General features: G+C 51.0%; 1 protein-coding gene across 2 annotated transcripts in view; it reads right to left on the bottom strand.

Moving 5' to 3' along the window:
* Nucleotides 1-23,156, bottom strand: part of CACNA1H (calcium voltage-gated channel subunit alpha1 H) — a 153,552-nt gene that overhangs the window by 72,315 nt on the left and 58,081 nt on the right. For both annotated transcript variants that reach the window (XM_077186794.1, XM_077186795.1), the window contains exons 7-10: nt 21,644-21,956; nt 10,690-10,782; nt 7,286-8,051; nt 2,305-2,720 (exon numbers count right to left, since the gene is read on the bottom strand). In XM_077186794.1, the coding sequence (XP_077042909.1) occupies nt 2,305-2,720; nt 7,286-8,051; nt 10,690-10,782; nt 21,644-21,956 (1,588 nt within the window). The remainder of the gene's footprint in view (nt 1-2,304; nt 2,721-7,285; nt 8,052-10,689; nt 10,783-21,643; nt 21,957-23,156) is intronic.

The following is a 23,156-nucleotide window of genomic DNA, read 5'->3' as shown; positions in this document are numbered from 1 at the left end:
GTGGAAGGTGTCCCTGCCCATGGCAAAGTGGATGAACTTTAAAATTCCAACCATTCCAGGATTCTGTGGTTGTGCTCTGCAGGGATCCAGCAGAGCCCTTCCCATGCTGCCACCAGCAGAGCACAGGCTCCCCTGGATTCCCTAAAAACTGCTCTTGGAGTGACTTGGAACAGCAAGGGAAACAGAGGAGAGCCACAGAGCAGCTCCTAAGTCCATTTAAAACGGGAAATGGCCTCTGGATTGGGCAGGATGGAGAAGACAACAACGGCAACACCCACACCTGGTTCCAGCCTGGAGAGGGTCAGAACTTCCCGCCTGGAACACTCTGGGGGCAGGTGCTGGGCAGCCCCAGCCAGCTGTGATCCCACTGCTGCTCCTGTCAGGCTCATGGCCCCAAAGGGAGCCATTCCCCCTCCCTCCACCCCAACGCCCAGCTCTGCCTCTGGGGCCCTGTGCCCAGACACCTCCACACAAGGGGGGCTCCCAAATCCCCCCTCACTTTGCCCACAGAGGCCACAGAGTTTTGTGCCAAAACCCAGAGAAGTTTCCTGTTGGGTTTGGAGAGTCCCTCAGCCCCTGGGACACCATTGGGAGGTGAGGTGTCACCAAGCTGGGCTCTGACACTCCACACCTCATTATCCCAGTGTCCCAGGCACGTGGGAGACCTTTTCCAGGTTTCACTTCCATTTTCCTCCCTTTTTATTGGGCAGTGCCTGTGAGCAGAGCTGGCAGGGATCTGCCACTCCGCAGCCAAAAAGCTTCGGAATCTTTATTGCCATTGGCTTTGAGATGCCCTAAAGCCAAGCTTTTACAAGGTAAAATCCAATAAAAGCCAGCCAGCTACAGCTCTCCTTTGTTAGCAGCAAGGCTGTAATTATCCCAATTCGCTTTTATGGGACTGATTGGGGACACACTCCATGTGATCCTGGATTTTCTCCTACTGCCTGCCTCAGGTTTTCCCCAAGCTCCCATCACGGCAAAATCCAAGGGCTGACAAAGCTGTATCTGCCTGACAAAAGAGTATCCATGCAGAAATGAGGGATGAATGGCCTATTCAGAAGCCACTGACAAGGTGTATTTCCCAATTTTAGAACTTCTCGTGGAACAACGAAGCAGGATTCAACAGGGAGCTGACAGGGACAGCTCAATCTCTGCTGGATTTGGACACTTTGCTGTAATTCTGATTTGTCGTTGCACGGTTGAGGTTGTTTTAGCTGAGTCCTGTTTTTTTTTTTTTTTTTTTTTTGTTTTGGAAAGAAAATAAGTCTCAGCCTAAAATAGGGGAGGTTAAAGCACAGGAGTGGAGAGAAAATGAAATAGCAGCACTCCAGAGGGTTTTTTGTCATGGTCCTGAGCAGTGCTTAATCCTGGGAAATGATGGAGAAGGAGCTGCAGAGCCTCTCTCGTGTCCTGCCTTTGGGTAGATTATGCTGCTCTGCCTTTCCTCATTCCCAAACACACAGACCATGGAAGAGAGGAGGAGCAGCTCTAAAAATAACCCTGACCTGGTCATGACCCTGCAGGGAAGGTTCTGGGGAAGCACTGGATGCCTTTGATCCCAGAAAATCAGACCTGGCCTCGTTGGGATGCGTTTCCTGCACCTGACACAGAGGTGACGTGAGAAATTCCCGAGCACACCTTGACAAAACAGCGGAAAATCCCCAATTTTTCCAAGCAAGAAAAGCCCAGAAGAACAGAACTTTGCCAGGGTGACCAGGTGGAGATGCTCTCCTGTCTCAGCTCCCTCTCCCATGGCACAGCCCCTCCAGTTTCCAGCTCTGCTTCCTGCCATCCCAGCACTGGGAAGAACAGCACCATTCCTCTTCTCCCCCTCCAAAAACTTCAATAACGTCCTACTCACACCCTGTAAGAGCAAATTAAAGGGTTTGGAGCCTTCAGGGACACCCTAATTTCTTTTTCTTTGTTGCTTTTAGTATTGCCTGATAGTTTAAGTCTTATTTGAAGCTCTAGATCAAAGAAGAAATTTCTGCCTGGGTTATCTCCAGCACAACCATCAGACCAAAGGTATTTCCACTACAAAAATTCCTACTTGTATGAATAATTCCCAGCCAACGAGCAGCCAGGCTCTGAGCAGACACATCCAACACACACATTTCAGCTCTGCACACCCCAGCAGCACTTCCAGGTGTCTCACACCCCAAAGGCTTCTCCTGCTCCTCATGGGATCATCTTCAGTCCTGTTTCCAACCACAGAAATCCTCGTTCCTCCTGACACCGCTCTAGAGCCACCCCCAAGCCACTCTGCAGGAGCACCCAAACCCCAAACCCTGAGGGGTCACTCACCTGCTCGTGGTACTCGATGCCCATGCTGAGGGTGTTGATGAGGATGGCGATCATGATCCCGCGGTTGAAGTACTTGCTCTCCACGATCCTCTTGAGTTTGGTGCCGAACGCCTTCCAGAGCTTCACCACCTTGTTCCTCTCCTTGGCCTTCTTCTTCTTCCTCCTCCTCCTGCCCCGCTGCTGCTGGAGCTGGTCCCGGTGGTCCCCGTGGCGCAGGTCCTGCGTGAACTCGTAGACGCCGTTGCTGTCGGAGTCGCCGTTGCTGTCGGAGTCGCTGAGGGCGAACTCGGGGTCGTCCAGGAGGCTGGCACAGAAGGGACAGTCCTGCAGCTCGCAGCTCAGCCCGGGGCCACCAGCGCTGGGCAGGGCCCCGGCCGCGCTCAGCCCCGACAGCCGGCTGGGCGTCCGGCAGAGACCTGCGGGGCAAGGGCACCGTGAGACACCGAGAGACACCGAGAGACACCAAGAGAACCACTGAGAGACACCAGACACTGAGAGCCACCAAGAGCCACCAAGAGACACCACTGAGAGACACCAGACACTGAGAGACACCAAGAGACACCACTGAGAGACACCAGACACTGAGAGCCACCATTGAGAGCCACCATTAGACACTGCTGAGAGCCACCAGACACCGAGAGACACCATTGAGAGCCACCATGCACCAAGAGCCACTGTGAGACACTAAGAGACACCACTGAGAGCCACCACTGAGAGCAACCAGACACTGCGAGCCACCATTGAGAGCCACCATGCACCAAGAGCCACTGTGAGACACCGAGACACTGCTGAGAGCCACCACTGAGGGCCACTCTGAGACACTGCTGAGAGCCACCATGCACCGAGAGCCACCATGCACCAAGAGCCACCACGAGACACTGCTGAGAGCCACCAGACACTGAGAGCCACCACTGAGAGCCACCATGCACTGAGAGCCACTGTGAGACACCACTGAGAGCCACCATGCACCAAGAGCCATCACTGCGAGCCACCATGCACTGAGTCACCATGAGACACTGCTGAGAGCCACCATGAGACACCACCAAGAGCCACCAGACACTGAGAGCCACCATGGGCCACTGAGAGAGTCATTGAGAGACACCACCAAGAGCCACCATGCACTGAGAGCCACCATGTGCCATGAGCCACCGAGAGCCACCAAGTGTCAGGAGACATTGCGCACCAAAAGCCACCATGCACCAAGAGCCACTCACACTGGGAGCTACCAAGAGCCACTATGAGCCACCAAGAGCCACCATGAGCCACCACATGCCAACATAAGGTCATTCCCCCTTGTCCTCTTGTTCCCTGGGAGCAGAGCCTGACCCCCCCTGGCTGTCCCCTCCTGTCAGGGAGTTGTGCAGAGCCACAAGGTCCCCCCCAAGCCTCCTTTTCTCCAGGCTGAGCCACCACAGCTGCTCCTCACAGGAATTATTCCCCAGACCCTAAAAACGCCTTCCCCATCCCTCTATCCTCCCAGGCAGCTCTGGTGGTTGCCTCATTTTCCCCTCTTGGTCCCTTTTCCCACTTTCTACCCCCTCCACGGGCTCTCCATGGAGTGTGGCCCTCATTTTGTGTCCTGGGCTGAGGGAAGAGTGACGGTGCCATCCCTCCCTTCCCATTATTCCTGATTATGCCTGGGCAGCTCCCATCACTAACGATCTCTGAGCGCTATCAAGCTGTTCCACCCAATTTAGCCACCACTGCCATTTAGTTCCTAATGAGGAGGGAGAGGGAGAAGGGACCAAAGGTGGCTGCTGGGATCACAGCTCAGAGAGTCACCGGGTCCCCTCCGTCTCCTTCAGCCTTTAATAAAGCTCAGGTGGATTCGCTGCCTGAGGCACAGGGCTGAGCCTTCAGGGGGATTTAAAATCAAACACGTTTTGTGGTGTGAGGAGAAATGCTGGCTGTCCTGGAGCCAGGGAATGGAAGGACAGGGACAAGAGTAACTGGGATGATTTGGGCGGAACAGCACCCAGATTTTATTTCCTCATATTTAGGAATCCAGTCCTTAAGTTTCCTCATATTTAGGAACCTTATTCTCAGTCTCCTTATATTTAGCAACCAGATATTAATGGCATGAGCACAGGATGCTTCCCACAGAATTCCATTACAGCATCAATTCCTTGAGATTCAGGGACATAAGGCAAAGGGACAATCTTCCCCTCTCACAGAACCATGGAAAAGACCTCTAAGCTCACCTCTAAGTCCATTAAACCACATCCATAAGTGCCACATCCACGTGGTGCCTGTCTGGAGGTGGGATGGGCGACCACTTGGATCAGTTTTGAAGCAGTGGCTGCTCCTGGCTCTGGGCCCTGGAGCTTGGAGCTCACCCAGCAGGAATGCTGATTCCAGCCCCAGCTCCAAACCAAGCCAACGCATCCCTTCGCTGGAAAACCAGGATGTGACAAGAGTCAAAGCACATTTTCCTGGCCTGAATGTCACGTGGGTACCAGTGGCCTTCAGAAGGGCCTTGGAGGACGGGCCTGGCTCCTGGGCATTGCGTCACAGCCACAGCCAGGATCAGGAATATTTTGCCCCTTGCACAGTGCTCCTGCTCAGGACTGAGCCAAGGGGGGAGAAGGCTCAGCCCAGCCCCGGGAGCAGCACAGGCAGGGGGTTTGCCAGATGGCTTTTAATGCTATCAAAGTGTTAAAAATGATATGAAAAGCCCTGGCGCCGCAGATGTCTTCAAAATACCAGAGTCTCCTTGGCTGCCTGCTAAAATAACCTCCAGCATTGCAGGGCACGGGAACACGGGGAACAGGCTGTACTCGGAGCTCTTCAAATCCACAACAAAAGAGGCAGGAGAATGCTCTCTCCCACCACTGCATCCTTCCCAGCAGACACCAACCTGGCCTCCAGCTGGGGCTGGGAGAGCCCGGGCTGTTAATGCTCCTTAAAGCTCTCAATTAGCACTTCTGTGCTCTCCCTGCACAAGTCTTGCACTGAACACGCTCTGCTTGTTGGCTTGGGAAAAAAGAGAGAGAATTAAAAACTCTTTGTTTCCCCAAAAAGGCTGAGGGAGGGCTGGGAGAGCTTGGGATTCTTGCTCGTGGCTCCTTTTCTGAGTTTTAGGGATGGAGGAATGGGAATTGGGGGCTGTGCCTGGCAGAGCTCCACTCTGCTGCTAAAAGATCATCCCAAAGCTTGGAAGTCACATCCAGAACCCCTGGATGTCACATCCATCACTCCTGGTGCAGAAGTGACCCTGACCCAGCCCTGCAGGAGCGGCTGAGTGGGAAGAAGGGCCTGGGAAGAGGCAGATCCATGGAAGGGAAGAGCTGGGCACTCACAAGGTCTCCAGGTCTGCCCCGAATCCCTCCCCAGGCCGTTTCCCTCAGGGGATGGATGAACAGCCTCTCCCCACCTTCCAGCCCTTCCCAGCTGTGAGCACACTTCTGGAAGAGACAAAACAATTTCAGGAGATTTGTTTAAAGCATTTTGGCATCCTCTGGGCTGAAATCCCTCTGTGGAAAGAGGACACTGTAATTGCATTATTAATGACAACTCAATCTAATCCCAGCTTTCAAAGAACCACCCCAGGCTGCGGGAAAATCTCCTAAATCACCGAATTGGCTCGGGGATGTCACAGTCGGGACCGAGATTTGGGCCTTTCTTCTCCTAAAAAGGACCCCAGCAGCAAGCAGGAGGATCCAAACTCTGACTTCAACAGCTCTCCTGCTCCTTTCTTCCCCAATTCCAGCCTTCTGCAGAGCCTGGGTTTTTATCTCAAGGTAAAAACGCATTCTCCTAAAAACCTTCACTAATTGGCACAGCTAAGGATGAAACAGTGATTTATAAAAAGTCCTTGCTGAACAACAGAACTGTTGGCAGTAACCTTGCCCCCCGTGCCAAGCTCCCGAGCGTTCGGAAGCGTCTGCCCGAGGCAGTTTCTATAAACAATCCACTTTTACCCTTTTGTGTGGTCCTTAAAAACAACAAAATTAACAAAAGCAAGCCTCCCGAACTCTCTGTCAAGCAAGCTTTCCTGTGACCCCCTCAAAGCCAGGCTTGGTATTTTTTCAGCACATCCATCACCAGGGTAAATATTTGTGTCCATGCAGACGCAAATAAACAGTTTTGGAAAACACAGGCATTGAAAAAACCAAATGACGAGTTTGGCTTAAAGAGATTAAAAAATAGAAGCGGGATCTTTGTGACTTTTCACTGTTGGAGGGCTTAAGAGTATTTTGCAGCTTTTAGCTCCAGCCACGAGGACTGGAAAAACATTTTAGAAAATAGAAATCCAAGTGTTGCGTGTAATCACTGCTCCAGTGGGTGATTTATATGTGAGGGGAGATAAAACCTCCCTGGCTGTGCTGGGGTGGCTGCATCTGTGCAGAGAGGATGGGACAGAGGCACTGAACTGTTCCCCAAAATGCTCCCCAGATTGAATGGAGCCCCAAATCTGCAGCAAAACTCAGTTCCACATTTCTTGTGCACACAGGGAAAACCTGAGATGCGCAGCTCTGCTCCTGTCCTGCCCTCCACACGTCCTCTGAGCACTGAAACTGCTGCTCCTCCTTGCCAAAAAGAGATTCAGAGGCTCCAGGGCCCAGCAGAGCAGAACTGGAAGTGTCTGGTTCGAGTTCTTTCGGTGCCTGCCTGTTTTAAATGCCTCAGTTTGCTTTATCTTATGCTTCTCCTGCAGATTCCACCTGCTCATCCTTTTCAAGGCACCATCTCCCAGCCCCTGGGGGTTCTCTGCTGGAGCTCCAGCATCCACTGCAGGTGTAATCCCAGGGGTGCAGAGCTCCGGGATTGGGTGGGAAGAGTGGGAGCACCTCCAGGATATCACAAAGCACACGAGAGCTCAAACCCTGATTTTGTAACCACAGCAAAGAGGCCTCCAGCAGGATTTACCAGTCCCACAGCACACTGCCAGCCATCCCAGCCCTCAGCACCGCACATTAAAACCTCAACTCTGGAGCCATTTGCCCTTCTCCCAAATAAACCCCAGCTCTGTTGCCCTTACCATGCTCTCCCACCAGCTGCTGCAGCTTCCCGTACGAGTCCAGGCCCAAACTCCCAGGGCTGTTCCCCACGGCCGCCGGAGAATTCCCGTTCTTCTTCCCTTTGGGCAGGGCCGCAGAGCCGGACCTGCCGCCGGGCGAGGGCAGGATGGTGGGGTAGTTCATGCTGCCCTGGCTGCCCAGTTTGCTGCCCACGGGGCTGCTGGCGGCCCTGCAGCCCCCGGGAGGCCCCTCCACGTGGCAGTCGGCGTGGTAGATGCTGTGCACGGCCCCGGCGGGGCCCTGCGGCCTGGGCGAGCTGGGCGGCGGCAGCATCAGCTGCCGGCCCGGCTTCATCACCTGCAGCTCCAGCTCGCAGAGCTCGGGGTTGGCACGAGGCCCCCGTGGGCTCCCGTTGCTGATGTGGTAGTGGTGGTGGTGGTGGTGGTGGTGGTGGTGGATCAGGTGGTGGATGGAGGTGATTCTCCTCCTGCTCCGCTGGCTCTGCCCGCCGCCGCTGCTGTTGGGGTTGACTTTTTTCCGGCGTTTGCTCTGCCAGTTGTTGTAGAGGCGGATGGTCCTTCTCTTCACCTTCCTGAAGATGTGGCAGATGTACTTGAGCAGCTCCTCGTAGCAGCTGCCCGGCTCTGAGAAGCTGGCGATGGTGCTGTCGTTGGACAGGTAGCGCGCCCGCTGCTCCTGCATCAGCTGGTTCTCCCGCTGCTTGGTCTCTGAAAATTGGGTGGCAATCACCACCAGGCACAGGTTGATCATGAAGAAGGAGCCAACCTGTGGGGAGAGCAGGGGAGGGAGTCAGCAGGTGTCGGAATTCAGGCTGTCCTGGATTGCCAGGACCCTGCCAGGGGGCTCAGAGACCCTGGCACAGAGCCCAAGACACCTGGGACTTCGATTATGACCCATGGAAAAAGTTACCAACCTTATATGAGGATCTGCAAGGTATGAAAGTGTAAGTACAATAATAAATAGTTTGTCACAAGGTGGAAAAATCGATTTTTGGCGTTTTTAGAATGGGGGTTCAGGGGGCAAGATGGAGGAATCTTGGCGTGTCCAGCCTTTCTCCTTCCTCTTCTTGGCCTCCATCTTCTGCCGTGATGTTGGCACTTTTAGATTGGTTTAGAGTAGAAGCTCACTGTCTAACAGAGGTGATAGGTATTGGGAAGTTATGGTAAATATTGTACACTTAGTTTTTAGTATAAAAAGATAAAACTTTTTTTAGTATAAAAAGATAACACCTCCCCAGAGACAGGCAGTGTGCCTCTGTCTGTCCTGCTGAATGGGCCTCAGCAGGCCAGAGAAAGAATTTTATAGATAAGAAACAATAAACAACCTTGAGACCAAGAACTGAAAAGTTCTGACTCCTTCTTTGACCACTGGGCTGGGAACAGAGACCTTCTAAGGTATCTTGGGGTCACTGTGACCAGCAGAAGCCCTGAGAAGCAGGGGTGGCATGGAGCGAGGGAAGCTCCTCACTGCCACACGCAGCTCTTGGCAATCCTGGCATTTCCAAAGGTGCCAAATCCCAGGGGCTGCTGGCCAAATGTGCTGCCAACGTGTGCCTGAGCTGCTAAATCTGCTCTGAAGCACGGTCAATGATTTTAGCAACAGCCTTCTCCACTCTCCTCTCCTCCAAGCAGCGACATTTGCTAACACAGGTGTAGGAAACACACACAGTGCCCAGCACAACGTTGCTTTGGACATTCACAAAGGTCTTGGAATTCACCAAGGTCTTGGAAATGACCTCTGGGATCATCAAGACCAGCCTATGACCCAACACCTCCTCATCAACCAAACCATGGCCCTGAGTGCCACATTTTCCCCTCTTGGTCTTGTTGTTAATCACATCCAGGGATGGTGACTCCAGCCCCTCCCTGGGCAGACCATTCCAGGGCCCAATCACTCTTACAGTGAAGAATTTTTTCCTGAAATTTGGCCAGCCTGCAGGGAAAGACAATGTCAAGTCCAATTGGTGCTGGTTTGAAACATCCTCTTCTCTTTTTCAATCATTTCACACCCCAAAAGAGTGTGAAATCATTTTGGGGGTACAGTCAGGGCCCTGGATCTGTGACCTTGTGCTCCTGTGGCTCCCTGACACAGAAAAGCATCTCCAGGACACTCAGTGCTCCTGAGGGGCTGATTCAGTCTCTGGATGAGCTGATGTGCTCTTGGGGGACACCAAGTTCTCAAAATCGAGTCCCAAGGACAAGACTGTGATGTGACCTGAAGCTGCATCCTCCCCTCAGCTGTGGAGCCCACAAAGTGATTTTTCACCACTCAGAAGGGAAATGTCCAATGTTCCCAGCAGGGAATTGGTGCCCTGAGGGGTGAAAAGGGAGTGACCTCAGGGCAGGGCCAGCCCTGGGCATGGATGGATTGAACCTGGGATTTTCTGGTGAATGCTCAGGGAAGCTGTGTGGAGATGCTTTGTGGTGCTGCTCTCCAGAGTGCAATATCAGCCTGGATGCTGCCAGAGGAGCAGCAGAGGTGCCTTTCCCAGCTCCAGGTGACTTGGGCAGGAGTCACCTTCTGCCTTTTCCACATGGATCCACTTGGAGAGAACAGCTCAGTGGAGTGGAGTGTGAATCTCTGCTCATGGCCCATTGCTCCAGCTCAGGAGTCCCTGACTGCTCCAGGGCACTCTCACCCTGCTCTGATCCAGGTTTTCCCACTCCTGCTGGGATCTGGCTGGGCTTCCCAAGGCCTCCAAACCCACCCTGACAAGGACAGGGTTACCTGGAAGGACTGGCCAGTCACAAAATCACTTTTAAACACCTCCTTCCCATGTCCTGCCTGAAATCTTCATGGTACCTTCCCCATCTGCCTTAAATATTTCACTTTTCCACTTCCTGGAGGAGGTTGTGCCCTTTGAAAACCAGAACCTTGTGAAGATGGACTGACAGCTTTGGAAACCAGAACCTTGTGAAGATGGACTGGCAGCTTTGGAAACCAGAACCTTGTGGAGAGGGACTGACAGCTTTGGAAACCAGAACCTTGTGGAGATGGACTGGCAGCTTTGGAAACCAGAACCTTGTGGAGATGGACTGGCAGCTCCTGGAGACAACCCCCAGCACCTCCAGTGGGTGATATTTTGATTTTAGGAATGTGATAGCTCAGAGAGGTGCAGTGCTGCTATGAGAATTATTATTATTTAAAGGGTTCCAGGTGAAATTGAAAAGTTTGAGGGGTCTCCAAAGAAATGAGGCTCCCTCTGGCAAATTGAGGAGTGTAAAGGAGGAAAAAAATCTGGATTTTTGGGCACAGATACATCCAGATGAGAAGACCAAGAGTGGGAAGGCAAGAGGGAGGGAAAATCCTGAATCCTGCCTGGCTCTTCCCTGTGGAAAAAAACGGGGAACAACTTCACCCCCCCAAGGACAAGGAATAGGAGAATCTGCCAAGTCATACTTACTATGATAAGCAATATAAAATATATAAAATTGTAAAAAGAGTGTGCATCCATCACGTAATACATGATGTCCACCCATCCTTCCAGGGTTATCACCTACAGGGAGACAGAGAAAAAGAGTGTGAGGACAAAAGTCACCCCAAAAGTTGTTAAATATCCATTTTCCCATAGGGCCAGGTACCCATCCCTCCACAGAGGCTCTTGGGATCCATCCCAAGTTTGTTTGAGAGAGAAGGAATGGGGCCAAAGGGCTGGCCTGAGGTTCCTGCAGGAATCTGGTACAATTAAAACCATGAAACATTCACATAAACCACCTGAAACACTGGTTCTGAGGCAAAGAAATTCCAAGGAGGGATCAAAATCCCAAAAAAACCCAACTCCTTTCCCTGCAGAGATCTGGAGTTTTACCTCAAGCTGCTGTTCTTGTAATGAAACCCAGAAAATTCCCACAATTTTAACTTGATTTTGTTTCTGCAAACCCAATTTCCTTGTTGATTCCTCCTGGCTCAGCATTCCAACTGCACCACCACTATCATAGTGGGAGAGCATCTGAATGGAAGAGAGGCTTTAATTAAATGTAGACTTGATTTAAGGCTCGTTTTCTCAGCCTTCCTTCCACTAAAAAAAGCAGCTGAGGGTTTAATTAACACCACCCAGGCTGTGTGCACAGCAAAGCGAGCTCTGCCACGTAATTTACACTTTTTATTTAGATTAAATACCCCAAACTTCCAGTGCTGGCTTGCTACTAGAGCTGAAATTCCACCCTGGAACTGCAATTTCCATCAGAATCCGAGCTCCTGGCAGAACCCACTCCCAGGGACATCCCCCATCACCACCCCACCTGAGCCTGGGGGGCCTTGGGAAACCCCACAATTTCAGGGGCATCATCCCTGATTTAAACCACGTTTGCAGGGAAGGAATTGCTGTGGGAAGAGAAGGGGTGTAGGGGATTTTCTGCCTGGCGTGTCCCCAAAAGCTGATCCATAAACCCTGGAGCAGTGAATAAAACCTTGCAGGGAACTGAGGCACAAATCCATGAATTCCCCGGATTTTTTTTTTTTTTTTTGACTCGAGGAACAGAAGGAAACTCCTGCATAAGGATCTTCAGGACCCGAGCACACATTCACACAACCATCAGAACCCAGAGAGCAGCTCGGGGCTGCTGCCTCTTTGGGATTTCTCACCCTCAATTCAAAATGCTGATGTTTTCCCAGCATTCTTCTGACCTTCCTCCCGTGGAGGTTCACCCCACTGAGTGAGGAGGCAGCACAGCTAAAACCAACCCAGCTCATCTGCCAAGGAGGAGATCGTTTGTGAAATTTGTCCCTGCAGCTGTTTCCTGTGTCAGGGCTGTTAAAGGCTCAGGGGATCAGGTCTGACACCTTGGCTGCTTCCACAAACTGCTCCCACCTCTGCTGCTCCTCCTCACATCCATCAGCTGCTCTTCCACACCCCACCCTCGTGATCAGCCAGCACTCAGAGCAGCAGGAGGAACTGGCCAGTCACAAAATCACTTTTAAACACCTCCATCCCATGTCCTGCCTGAAATATTTGTAGTACCTGCCCCTCCTGCCTTAAATATTTCAATTTTCCACTTCCTGGAGGAGGTTGTGCCCTTTGGAAAACCAGAACCTTGTGGAGACGGACTGGCAGCTCCTGGAGACAAGCCCCAGCACCTCCAGTGGGTGATATTTTGTTTTTAGGAATGTGAGAGCTCAGAGGGGTGCACTGCTGCTATGAGAATGAGAATGCTGTGAGAATTACAGCACTCAGCAAAGCTTGGCTTCCCAGAATGCTTCAGGTTGGAAAGGACCTCAGAGCTTATCCATCCATCCATCCATCCATCCATCCATCCATCCATCCATCCATCCATCCATCCATCCCATCCCATCCCATCCCATCCCTGCCATGGCAGGGACACCTCCCACTGTCCCAGGCTGCTCCAAACCCATCCAGCCTGGCCTGGGACATTCCCAGGGCTGGAGCAGCCACAGCTTCTCTGGGAATTTCATTCCAGCCTCTCCCCAGCCTCACAAGGAAGAATTTCTCCCCCAAAATCCCATCTAACCCTGCCCTCTGCCGGTTTAAAACCACTGCCCCTTGCCCTGCCACAAACAGCTTTAACAAAACCCCAGAGGATTCTTTACCCATCATTTACCCCAGGATCAATCCAGGGCAGCTTTTTGTCCCCATTTTCCCCTTGGTGCTGTTATTCCCATGGGTGGGAAGGGGTTAAACTGCCTGGGTGTTCATCCATGAGGAACAGCACAGCAATCAAACTCCTCCTGCCCTTTCCTGCCTCTCCCTGAGCACATTTACAGAGAACAAAGTCCTTTTGGGGCAGGTCCTGTGTCTGTAAGGGCTCTGTGCACAGCTGAGCCTCCCACAGTCCTTGTAGGGTCACAGAGAACAGAGGGATCACGTCAGGAGGTGACACCAAACCTCTGCCCCTTTCCCAGGAATTATTCCCTCTGTGCTGCCCAGGTTCCCTCCCTCCCTTCCCTCTGGATGCTCAGAAGGTTCTCCAGCCATTCCCACTGAGGGACGAAAAACCAACCCGGGGACCCCAAAAATATGGGATGCACCTCTACACTGGATTTGGATTTAGCTGGAAATCCTCAAATCCAATGGATTAAACCCATTAAATACAGAGAAAGAAAAAGGAGTCACCTGAGGGCTTCTGAGCCAGCACTGAGGGCCCACCAACCCTTGCAGGGATATTTTTGTTGCATGAGAGGCAGCATTTCCCACGAGAATCAATCAACACCCCCTGCTCCTCCTCTGGAGGGTGAAAAATGCTCACCAAGCTCTCTGAATATTCCAGGTGTAATCAGAATTTGTGTTATTTACTGCTCATTTGTAAAGCAGGGGGATGCAGGAGGGACAAGGGGACCTCTGGGGCCTGTCCTGGTGTTTGGCACGTGGGGGGATTCATTCCTGGGCTGCCAGGATCCAGGAACAGCAGCAGCTCCCCTGGAAAAGAGGAGGCTCCCAGACATCCAGCAGGGTTTTTAATCCCAAAGCTCTGGGGAAATGCAGGACAACTCGTGCACAGGCACCTGCAAGGGCTGGGCTCCTTCCAGCCTCATTCCTGCTGGATTTCAAGGACTCCCCGAGGTCATCTTTCCCTGATCCAAGGAAAAATGCACATCCCCAGCAAGGCCCTGGTGAAACGGGAGCCAGAGCACCAGGACCTGCCAACAGCTGCTCTATGAACCCCCAGCTAAAGCCTTTAACTGGTTTTGGAAGCCAAACTGGGGCACCTGCAGGGTTTGCTGCTCTGATCCCACCCTCAGAGCAGCTGAGCTCCCATCCCTGGAAGTGTTCCAGGCCAGCTTGGATGGGCTTGGAGCAGCCTGGGAGGGTGGAAGGGGTCCCTGTCCAAACTGGAGGGGGTTTTTTCCCCAGCCCAAAGCCCTGTGGGATTCCATGGACTCAGAACCAGCAGCTCGGGGAGGTTTTCCCAGCACTGCTTTGCTCGTTCCACCGAGGAGAAAGGACTTTCTCCTCTCTTCATGCCCACTCTGATTAATCCACTCCACTGCCCTTCCAAGCCCTCCAGGGACGTCTCCCAAAGCCCTGGAGCACCTTTCCCGGTGCTTCCCAATCTGGGCAATCCCTGCTCGGTAATTAAAGGCTGCTCAAGCCCTGCTTGTTCACACGGGGCCCCGTTAAGGAGCCTCTCCAAAGGCTCCAGTTCAAAGGCTCCCACCAACACAACCCACAATTATTTGTCAGCCAGATAAGAGGGTGAGAACTCGCTCCCAATTCTGCTTTGATGGGAAAGATGTGCAAGGCACAGGAAAATCAGCAGCTGCAGGGCCAGGGCTGGGAGATTCAATTAAGATGATTGGCAGGGTGGTGCTGGAGGTGCTGCTCCTGCTCCTCACCTGGGGCACAGGAGGTACCTGGGAAAAGATTTCTGCCTTGCCAGGAGAACAGGGCTGTCCTCTCACCCCACTCAGCTCCAGGGTGATGCTCGGGTCCTTCCCTGCTCCTCCAGTTCTTTACCCCTTTCCCCACGGTTGGGTTAAATAATTTATCTCCCATTAACGCCAGTAAATCTCTCAGTTTTGCCCAATTCTCTCTACCCTCAGTGCAAGAATTCAACAGAAAACTCCCTCAGGGGAACACAGAGAAAGGTTTTGATTTCACTGATGCTTGGCTTGAACACTCCCTGAGCACCTGACTCACAGGAGCAGGATGAGTGTGGACAAAACCCAATCAGATTTAATTTTTTTAGGTCTTTGCTGATTCTGATCCCCCTGCTCTGCTCATGCCACAGTAATTTCATCAGCTGTAATAAAGATGCTCGTCTGATTTATAGGAGAGTAATTGGGGACAGAATCAGATCTTCTAGGCAAGCTAATCAGAGTCAATCTAAAACTCCAGAGTGAAAATCACGAGGGAAATGGAGATTAAAGATGCTGGCAATTAACTCAGACCTCCTCAGTGCTCCCAGGGAGGCAGCAGGTTTACACTGCTTTTCCTGGGGTCACTTCAGAGCTTGCACAGAACGATTTCTTTTATTGTGTCGAGAAGTTTTCATCATAAACCCTCTTTCCTTTGAGCTCTGCCAAAATCTTTGCAAGTTCTTGGCTGCAGCCAACTCCAAGAGAGCAGGACGGGTTTTTTATATTTTTTTTTTTTTTTGCTCCAGTGTCAGATAACAAAGAGCAAAAAGAATCATCCGGGGGGAGAAAAGCCTCGTTCAAACTCCAACTTCCACGAGTCAAGGGCTGAATTCCTGGCTGCTAGAAAGCACCAGGGGCTGGTGCCAGAGCTGCAGCTCCAAACCCACCTCCAGCTCCATGGATCAGTCGAGGGAAGGTTGGAAAGGCGCCGTGCGGAGCGAGCCTGGGAAGATCAGAACCCAGCACAGGGCACACAAAACTCCAGCCTGGAGCTGTCTCGTGGCAAGATTTCCCTGCTCTGATTACTTGAACAAACTTCATTTGGAGTGTCAGCCTCCCTGAGCAGGCACCCACAATCAGCATCTCTCCCTTATTAAAATCCTGATAAAATGCAGCTCTGGCAACCAGAAATTCCTTCTGATTCCAGGATTGCAGCTGCTGGCTGAGCTCAGTGCCTGGCTGAGGCAGGAGATGCTCTGGAAACCCAGAGAAAGCCACATTTGAAGACTTCATCTTGACTGACACCTCTAATTTGCACTCAGCCGCTTTTTCTTCGGCCTAAATTGAGTCCTTTGGGGGGAAAAAAATGGGAATTATCTGCATCCAAATCAATTATCCTGAACCCAACAGCAACTCTGAGAATGGCCATGAGTGTTTGGGGTCATTTAGTTTTTATCTCCTCATTCCCCTGGCTCTGTTACGAGGCTTTTTGATATTTTATTTTCATCAAACTTATCAAGATGGGATCCAGTGCTATAAATTGTGAGAGTTATTAATTACCCTGATGGCTTCAGGAAGTTTTATAAGGCCTTTAGCTTCTATTTCTGAAAGCCTCTTATCTGAATTTCACCCTCTTGGGCAACATGGATTTGGCTCCCAAGCACTGCCCAGTGAATATTCCAGGGAATATTGCACAGGCAGAGCGAGCTTGGCAGATAATCAAATCCCTATTTTTGAAGCCAACGTCACAATTTTAATTATTTCCTCCCGAAACATCTCGTTAAGGAACCTCTGTGGCCAGAAAAACAGGTTTATTACATTGAGAAACATCCTTTGAACAGATGCTTTTCCTTTCACTTCGAGGCCTTGTCATTTCTTTATAAATTGAGCCTTGCAGAGCAGGAATCTGCTCTGAAAAGTGGCCCTAAACGATGGGGAAAAAGGAAATTGTGCTTCTTTCCCTGTCTTGGGCTCCTGACCTGCCAAATCTGGTCCCATAAATGCGATGCCAGGGCAGTGCTGGCAGCTCCTGGTGGATTTTGAGAAGCAAAGTGGGAATTGAGGTGTGGGGTGAAGTCAGACACATCACTGATGCTGCTGTTTGTCACCCAAACCCTCATGGAATGGTAGCTCTGGGATCAAAACCAGCCCAGATCCCAGTTTGGCTCCAAAGGAAGGTGAATTGTTGTTTCACACTAAACAATGCAAAGCCCTCATCTGACAGCAAAACCCTCCCTGATTCCCCTCAGCTGCTGCTCCAACAAATCCCACCCTGCCCATATTCCCGAGTTTGATGATGATCCCTGTCCCCATGGATTGTGAAAGGACCCTTGGCAAAGGGAAGGGTTTAACTGCTCACCTTGGGAGCCCCACAAAGCCCAGATTTCTGTCAGAGCCCAGCTGGGACAGGAAGGGTTTGCCACGAGGGAAAGGGAAGGAAAAGCAGGCCGAGATCTGTGCTCCCAGCTGAGGGGATTTTACAACTGATTCCAAAGCACACCTGGGAGGATCAGGCCAGGAAATGAGGGTGAAGGAGCTGCACCTTTGCCTCATGGGAAAGGTCACAGAGCAGATTTGGGGCAACCAAAGCAAAGTGAGATTTCCCTGTGAGAATTATGGACCTATGGAATATCCTGAGCTGGAAGGAGCAGAGTTCAACCCTGACACCCCAACAACCCCACCCTGGGCCTCCCTGGGAGTGGTGTCCAAACCCTCCTGGAGCTCTGGCAGCCTCAGGGCCATGACCATTCCCTGAAGAGTTGTTCCAGTGCCCCAGAACCCTCTGGGGGAAGAACCTTGCCCTAAAATCCAACCTAACCCTCCCTGGCTCAGCTCCAGCCATTCCCTTGGGTCAATTGTTGATGTTCCTCACAACCAGCAGCTTTCTGCTCTCCTGACTGGACTCTGGTTCCAGGTTCTGCTGCAGGACCCCTCTTCCTACTCCAAACACAAGAATCCATGACTGAGGTTGGATGAAACTCTCCCAAAACTCCAGAGGTTTGGAAGCCCAAACTCCATCTACAGGAGGTTTTAATTCCATCCAGCACCCCCATGGGTCATGGGACCACTCCTGGCATCAGGGTGGCCTCTCTGCCCTGCCCTACACGAGACAACTCCTCCCAACCTTCAAAACAAAGATTTTCCAAAGGCAACAAATCCCTCTTGGAAGCACGCTCCGAGCTGCTTGAAAAGGGCTGGATATTTTTAGCTGGGGTATTCAGCCTGAGAGCTCTTCAAATGCAGCAAGTGCTGTTTATTTGGCTGACCAAATTAAAAAAAGCAACAGCAACAGAGCTCAAACCCCGTCATTTCCAGGGAAATATTTTCGGTGATCCAAAACAGATTCGAGTTGAGTGACAAAGCATCATCTCCAAGCAGTGGGAATGAAAAGCTCCAAACTCTTTCTTGCCAAATTCAGCACAGAGAAGCGTTGCTGACACACTCTCCAATTTAAAGGCTGAGCCATTGGAGGAAAAAAAATTCCTTCTGGTCCTGAATCCCAAATTCCTCTGCTCAATGAACACTGAAAACACAGGCACCCAGTGTGACAGCTCCCAAAACCACAGCCCCAAAATGACTTTGGGCACAGCTGGAAACCTCAGGCCTTTCCCTCCCATTGAAGCTTTTTGATTCTTTCCCAAAACCTGCTGGGAGTGGGGGAGCAGAGGGGGCAGAGCAAGGCATTAGCAGCACCGTTGGACAGTGCTGCAGCCAATGGGAAAACCATTCCTCTTGCATCTATCTGCCTGGGATTGCTTTTTCCTTCAACTTGTGCCAGAAGCATCACCCCTGGAGTAGAGTGTGAGTAGAGGCCTTGCTTTCCTACAAATCCTAAGTGAAATTACCCACTCAAAGTTTCTCTGCTTTGCAAAGCAGCCGAAACATCTCTTCTTGCCAAACTTTCAGCTTCCCAATCCCTTTTTATTTATCAGGGATTTCTGCACTCAGGCCTGGCCACCCTGAGGCTGCAGGTCAGGGAGGTGGGAAGGTTTTGGTTGCTCCACTGGGACTGTCAGTAATTCCAATTAAATTGGACTTGGTTGAGGTGGGTAATTCATCATCTGCCGTGTGACAACAATACCTGTAATTACTGCTCGGATTGTTGGGGCTGGAATTCATGTGCAATAAAGGGATCTTCATATCATGCCAAACCTCACAGTTAATTTAGGTTCCATCTCCTTTCATTTAGTCTGTAATAAGCTAATTAGTTCACCTAATTTGCCACAGAACGTGCCTTTGTAACAAATACAGACACGAATTAGCCTCTTGCACAACAAATGAGGGGAAGCAAAACATGAATCACTTTCAGGATTACATAAGGAATTATCGTCCTTTACAGCACTCAGGGATGCAGCCATTCCCTTGATTATTTTTAATTTTTCTATTTGCACCAGGTTCTCCCGTGTCTGACTCCTCCTTGGGAGGAGGACGAGACATTTCCCCGTTTTCCTGCCGTCACCTGTCCCAGCTCTGGGAAGTTCAGGGTCACTCCCACTGAAAGAAACATCTTTTAAAATCTCAGTTCTAGCAGCTGGAAGTGCTCAGCCATCCTTGGGACAGCTTTGCTGGATGTTCTAGAGTGGAAATCTTGAGACTTTTCTGCAAACTCTGCTTTTTTTCTGCTCTTGGTTTGGTTTATTCGTGGTCTGAATGGTATCAAACTGCCCTGGGAAACTCCTGGGCACTTCCTGCACTTGGAAAGTTCCTCCATTTCACCTCCTCCCTTCTGACAGCTCCTAAACCACACCAGGCCATGGAATCCTGGAATGGGTTGGGTTGGCAGGGACCTTAAAGCCCATCCAGTCCCACCCGTGCTGCGGGCAGGGACCCCTCCCACCATCCCAACCTGGCCCTGGACACCCCCAGGGGTGAGACCACCTCTGCCAGGGCCTCGCCACCCTCCCTTTCCTTGCCCTGATCCCACCCATGCCTGCCCTCTGCCAGGGGGAAGCTGTTCCCCCTTGTCCTGGCACTCCAGACCCTTCTCCTGTCAGCTCCTGGAAGGTCCCCCCAGGGCCCCTCTTCCCCAGGCTGAACAACCCAAGGTTCCTGGCTCGTTTGGGGTAAATCCTGAGGGATCTCTGTCCAGCAGCCACCTGAGCTGGCCACAATTCCCACTGGAGATCTGCCAGCCCTCAGGGCTCCCTCCCCATCTCACAATTCCTGCACAGTGCCAGGGGCTAGGTTCATTATCCTTCAGAATAATGGCTCAGCACAACCAGCCCTGTCTCACCCCAGTAACTCAACCCTGATCCCCAGGGAAGCTCAGAGTTCCTAAATCCATCAGCTGGGCTTTCTGCACTACTTCCTCAGAGCCCTCATCCCACTGCTGGCCTGGTGCTGTCCAGCTCCAGCTGTTAATTCTGCTATCCAGCACAGTTCCATGGATTTATGTGCTGAACCTTCCCTGCTTCCAGCAATTGTTTGGATTTAGCACCTCACCTCCTGCACTGATGATTTCCCACATCCAGGTTGAGCCAGCACCTTGCTGCCTCTTTACCTGGAATTAAATCATCCCCAGCTCCTAAAAATGAGCCCTGACTTCCAGCAGGAATAAGCACATGAGCAGAGTTTTTGGCTGGAAATCCTCTGGGGCCTTTGGATGGCCTGAGCAGAGATAAAACAAATCATCGACCTCCCTGCAGCTGCCAAAACCATCCCAGGACAGGAGATCTCACTCTGCCAGACATTGTGCTGCCCAAAGGAACCAGCTGGAACCTCTCCTGGGGCTGGGGGTCCTTCCTGAAATTCAACTGGGCCTTTTAGGGATGAGGAAATGAAATGGAATGAAGATTTGCAGCCTGGAAAAGAGCTTGGGAAGGGAAAAGGCAGCAGGACCCCTCTGAGGAAGCTCCTGCTCCTCCCCTGTGTCCTTTCCCTGAGAAAAGGAACCAGGTGGGATCTCCTGGGAAGATCCCTCAGATCCATCAAAGAGCAGGAAAAGGAGAATTCCCTCTGCCCTTTACCCAGCACTCACTAGCAGCCAGCAGCTCCTCCCTTCCTCGCTAATTCCAAAGCATTTTCCCAGTGGGAAAATTGGGATTCAGATCTGCCTGAACCCCTCTGGATTTGGTTCTGAGCCTCTGGTACCAGCACCGTGACCCAAGGGCAGCTCCTGAGGAGCAGGGAAGGTGCTCAGAGCAAACATTCCCCACTTTGCAACCCCCAGGTGAAAGCTGGAAGTTATGAACTTCATGGATAACATGGAACTGGGAGGAGGAAATCCATAAATGAAACACAGAGCTCTGGATGAGTAATTATTCCTCATTAACGAAGCTGAAAGGAGAATTCTGCTCTAGGAACAGATGTCACCCCCACTTCAGGGGGACTGAATCAACCAAGGCACCCAGCCAGAGCCAAAGAAATGCTCTAACACCAGGAAGTGCCCATTAAAAATGGGAGAGAACACAGGGGCCCAGCTGGGGCAGGCCTGGGAAATCACAGCCTCTGGACATGAAAATCCGTAGAAAATCCTTCCCTTATGAAGAGTTTTATCACCTGTAAAATCTCCCCCAGTCCCAGTGAGAAGCACTTTCATATTTTCTCAAGTGCCTCAAAAGAGACTGAAATTCCCTGGGGGCAGAATTTCCTCTCGGGAATTTTGGCCAGGACTGATTGTTCCCCTTTCCAGCATTCCATGCTCACCAGGCTCACCATCCTGTGATTTCAAACCAAGCCTAAGCCATGCCAGCTTCCTTCATGTCAGCATGAAATTAAATCTTGCTCAAAAACCTCAACAGCACTTTTAGTTTCCTGATGCTCCAACAATAAAGCCCCTGCTCCCAAAAATCCCTGGGATTTATCTGATCTGCAGAGGAGGAACTTGCCACGAGTTTTTCTGCCTGAAGAAGTTATTTTCCCTCTTTTCAAATAATTTCAAAATAAAGGCTTCTTCTCCCCAAATGCTCTCTTGCACCATTTATTGCCCGATTCATTCATTCCCTATTTCTTTATTTGCAGTTTCACTCGGGGCTGAGCAAATTCCTTCCAGCTTTGCTGCATTCACCAAAACCTCCCCGAGAGCAAAAAAACCCGACAAACCCCAAACCAGGAAAACCAAGGAAATCAACAGAAAAAAAATCCCAATTTTGGGAGAATCCTACCTGAAAAATAGCAATCCAGGCATATCCAATATTATCAAAATTGATGGCCCCGTTGTGGGGGTTGACGTCCCCGGCCATGCAGATGTTGTAGTACTGGTTCCAGTTGATGCAGGAGTTCCTGCTGGGCTCGGGGCCGGCCAGGCTGGGGCTGTAGGACTCCATGCTCAGGGTGCACTCCACCTTGGCCTCCTTCCTGCTGGGGATGTTGGAGCACCTCTGCATGCCGTTCTCCCGGTGAGAGGAGCAGATGAAGGGGTTCTCCTCCGCCTCGTCCGGCCGGTAGTAGGGGTGGAGGAAGGTCAGGTTGTATGTCCTGGAGGAGGGCAGGGAAGAAGGAAAAGGATGAGGGGGGAAAAAAATGGTTCATGAGTAATTATTAAGGCCATTAAAAGTGGTTTTGGTCAAAAGGAAAGGGGGAGATGTTGGGGGACACAAGAACAGAGGATGGATTTTGGACTTGGTTGACATCAGGGATTTGATAACAGCATGCCTTGGCAAGAGCAAAGGGAGCGTTGAAAATTAGACCTGGGCTGCAAGAAGATTCTATTGTTAGGAAAATTAACCCACAAACACCAGAGGTTTATGTCCAAAAAAGGAGAGAGAGGAGTCCTTTTACTGTATTTGAGGAAAGGGAGAGGCCATGGGACATTCCCCTGGGATCTCTCAAATTTTTTGAGGACTCAGCCTCCTTTTTATCCCAATTTCCCAGCCACATTTCCCTTCTCCCTTTCCCCATTTCTGAGGTACTTGAGAGGTTCAGACTCCCCAATATGCCTGACACCAAAGATTTCCCGAATATTTCCCCCTAATGTACAACCCTCCCTTTTAATTTTCAATTCTTATGGAATTTAGGGGTTTTTCTTCTCCATTATTTCTTTCATCCTTCAATGTCTAATTTTGTTTATCAGCAAAACTAAAGTTTATTTGTAAAAGAAAATATCTTTTTCCATTCATCAGTCAGTGGAATCCTTCCCATTGTTTCTTTTATCTCCCAGTGCTGGTTTTATCTACCAGCAGACCCACAGCTTGTTTGTGAAGACAAATCCACTGTTCCTCTCACAATCAAATGGTTTTACAGGAAAAAGAAAATCCCATTAAACTCTGCAAGCAAGAAATGTTGTTATATGCATAAGTTGTGGATGTGATTTTAACCTAATCATTGTAGTACACATTACTAGTCTCCCTGAAATAGAATATAAGCTCTGTGTCCCACAATAAAATGGGATTCTGATCACCAAGTCAATCTCCCCATCTCTCTCCACTGCCAACAGTTCATCCCTGATTTTAGCAGCAGGAAAAGGTGCTGGTTGCTGTCCCTTCACCTTTCAGAAATCCCTGTCAGAATTCCAGCCCCTAAAACCAAACCCCTTTGATTTGATCAGACCCCGCTGGTCTCCCAGCAAAGACCAGTCTGAGTTTCCCCAAGCAACCAAAGCAGGAAAAAGCATGAAATGAGAGGGGATGGAGAGAAAATCCCAGCAGATCAGGCTCTCCCCCAAAATCCAGGGAGCTT

The sequence above is a fragment of the Agelaius phoeniceus genome, chromosome 16 (assembly GCF_051311805.1).
Source record: "Agelaius phoeniceus isolate bAgePho1 chromosome 16, bAgePho1.hap1, whole genome shotgun sequence".
Taxonomy (NCBI): Eukaryota; Metazoa; Chordata; class Aves; order Passeriformes; family Icteridae; genus Agelaius; species Agelaius phoeniceus.
Note: the sequence above shows the minus strand (reverse complement) of the source record. Positions and strands in the feature narration are given on the sequence as shown.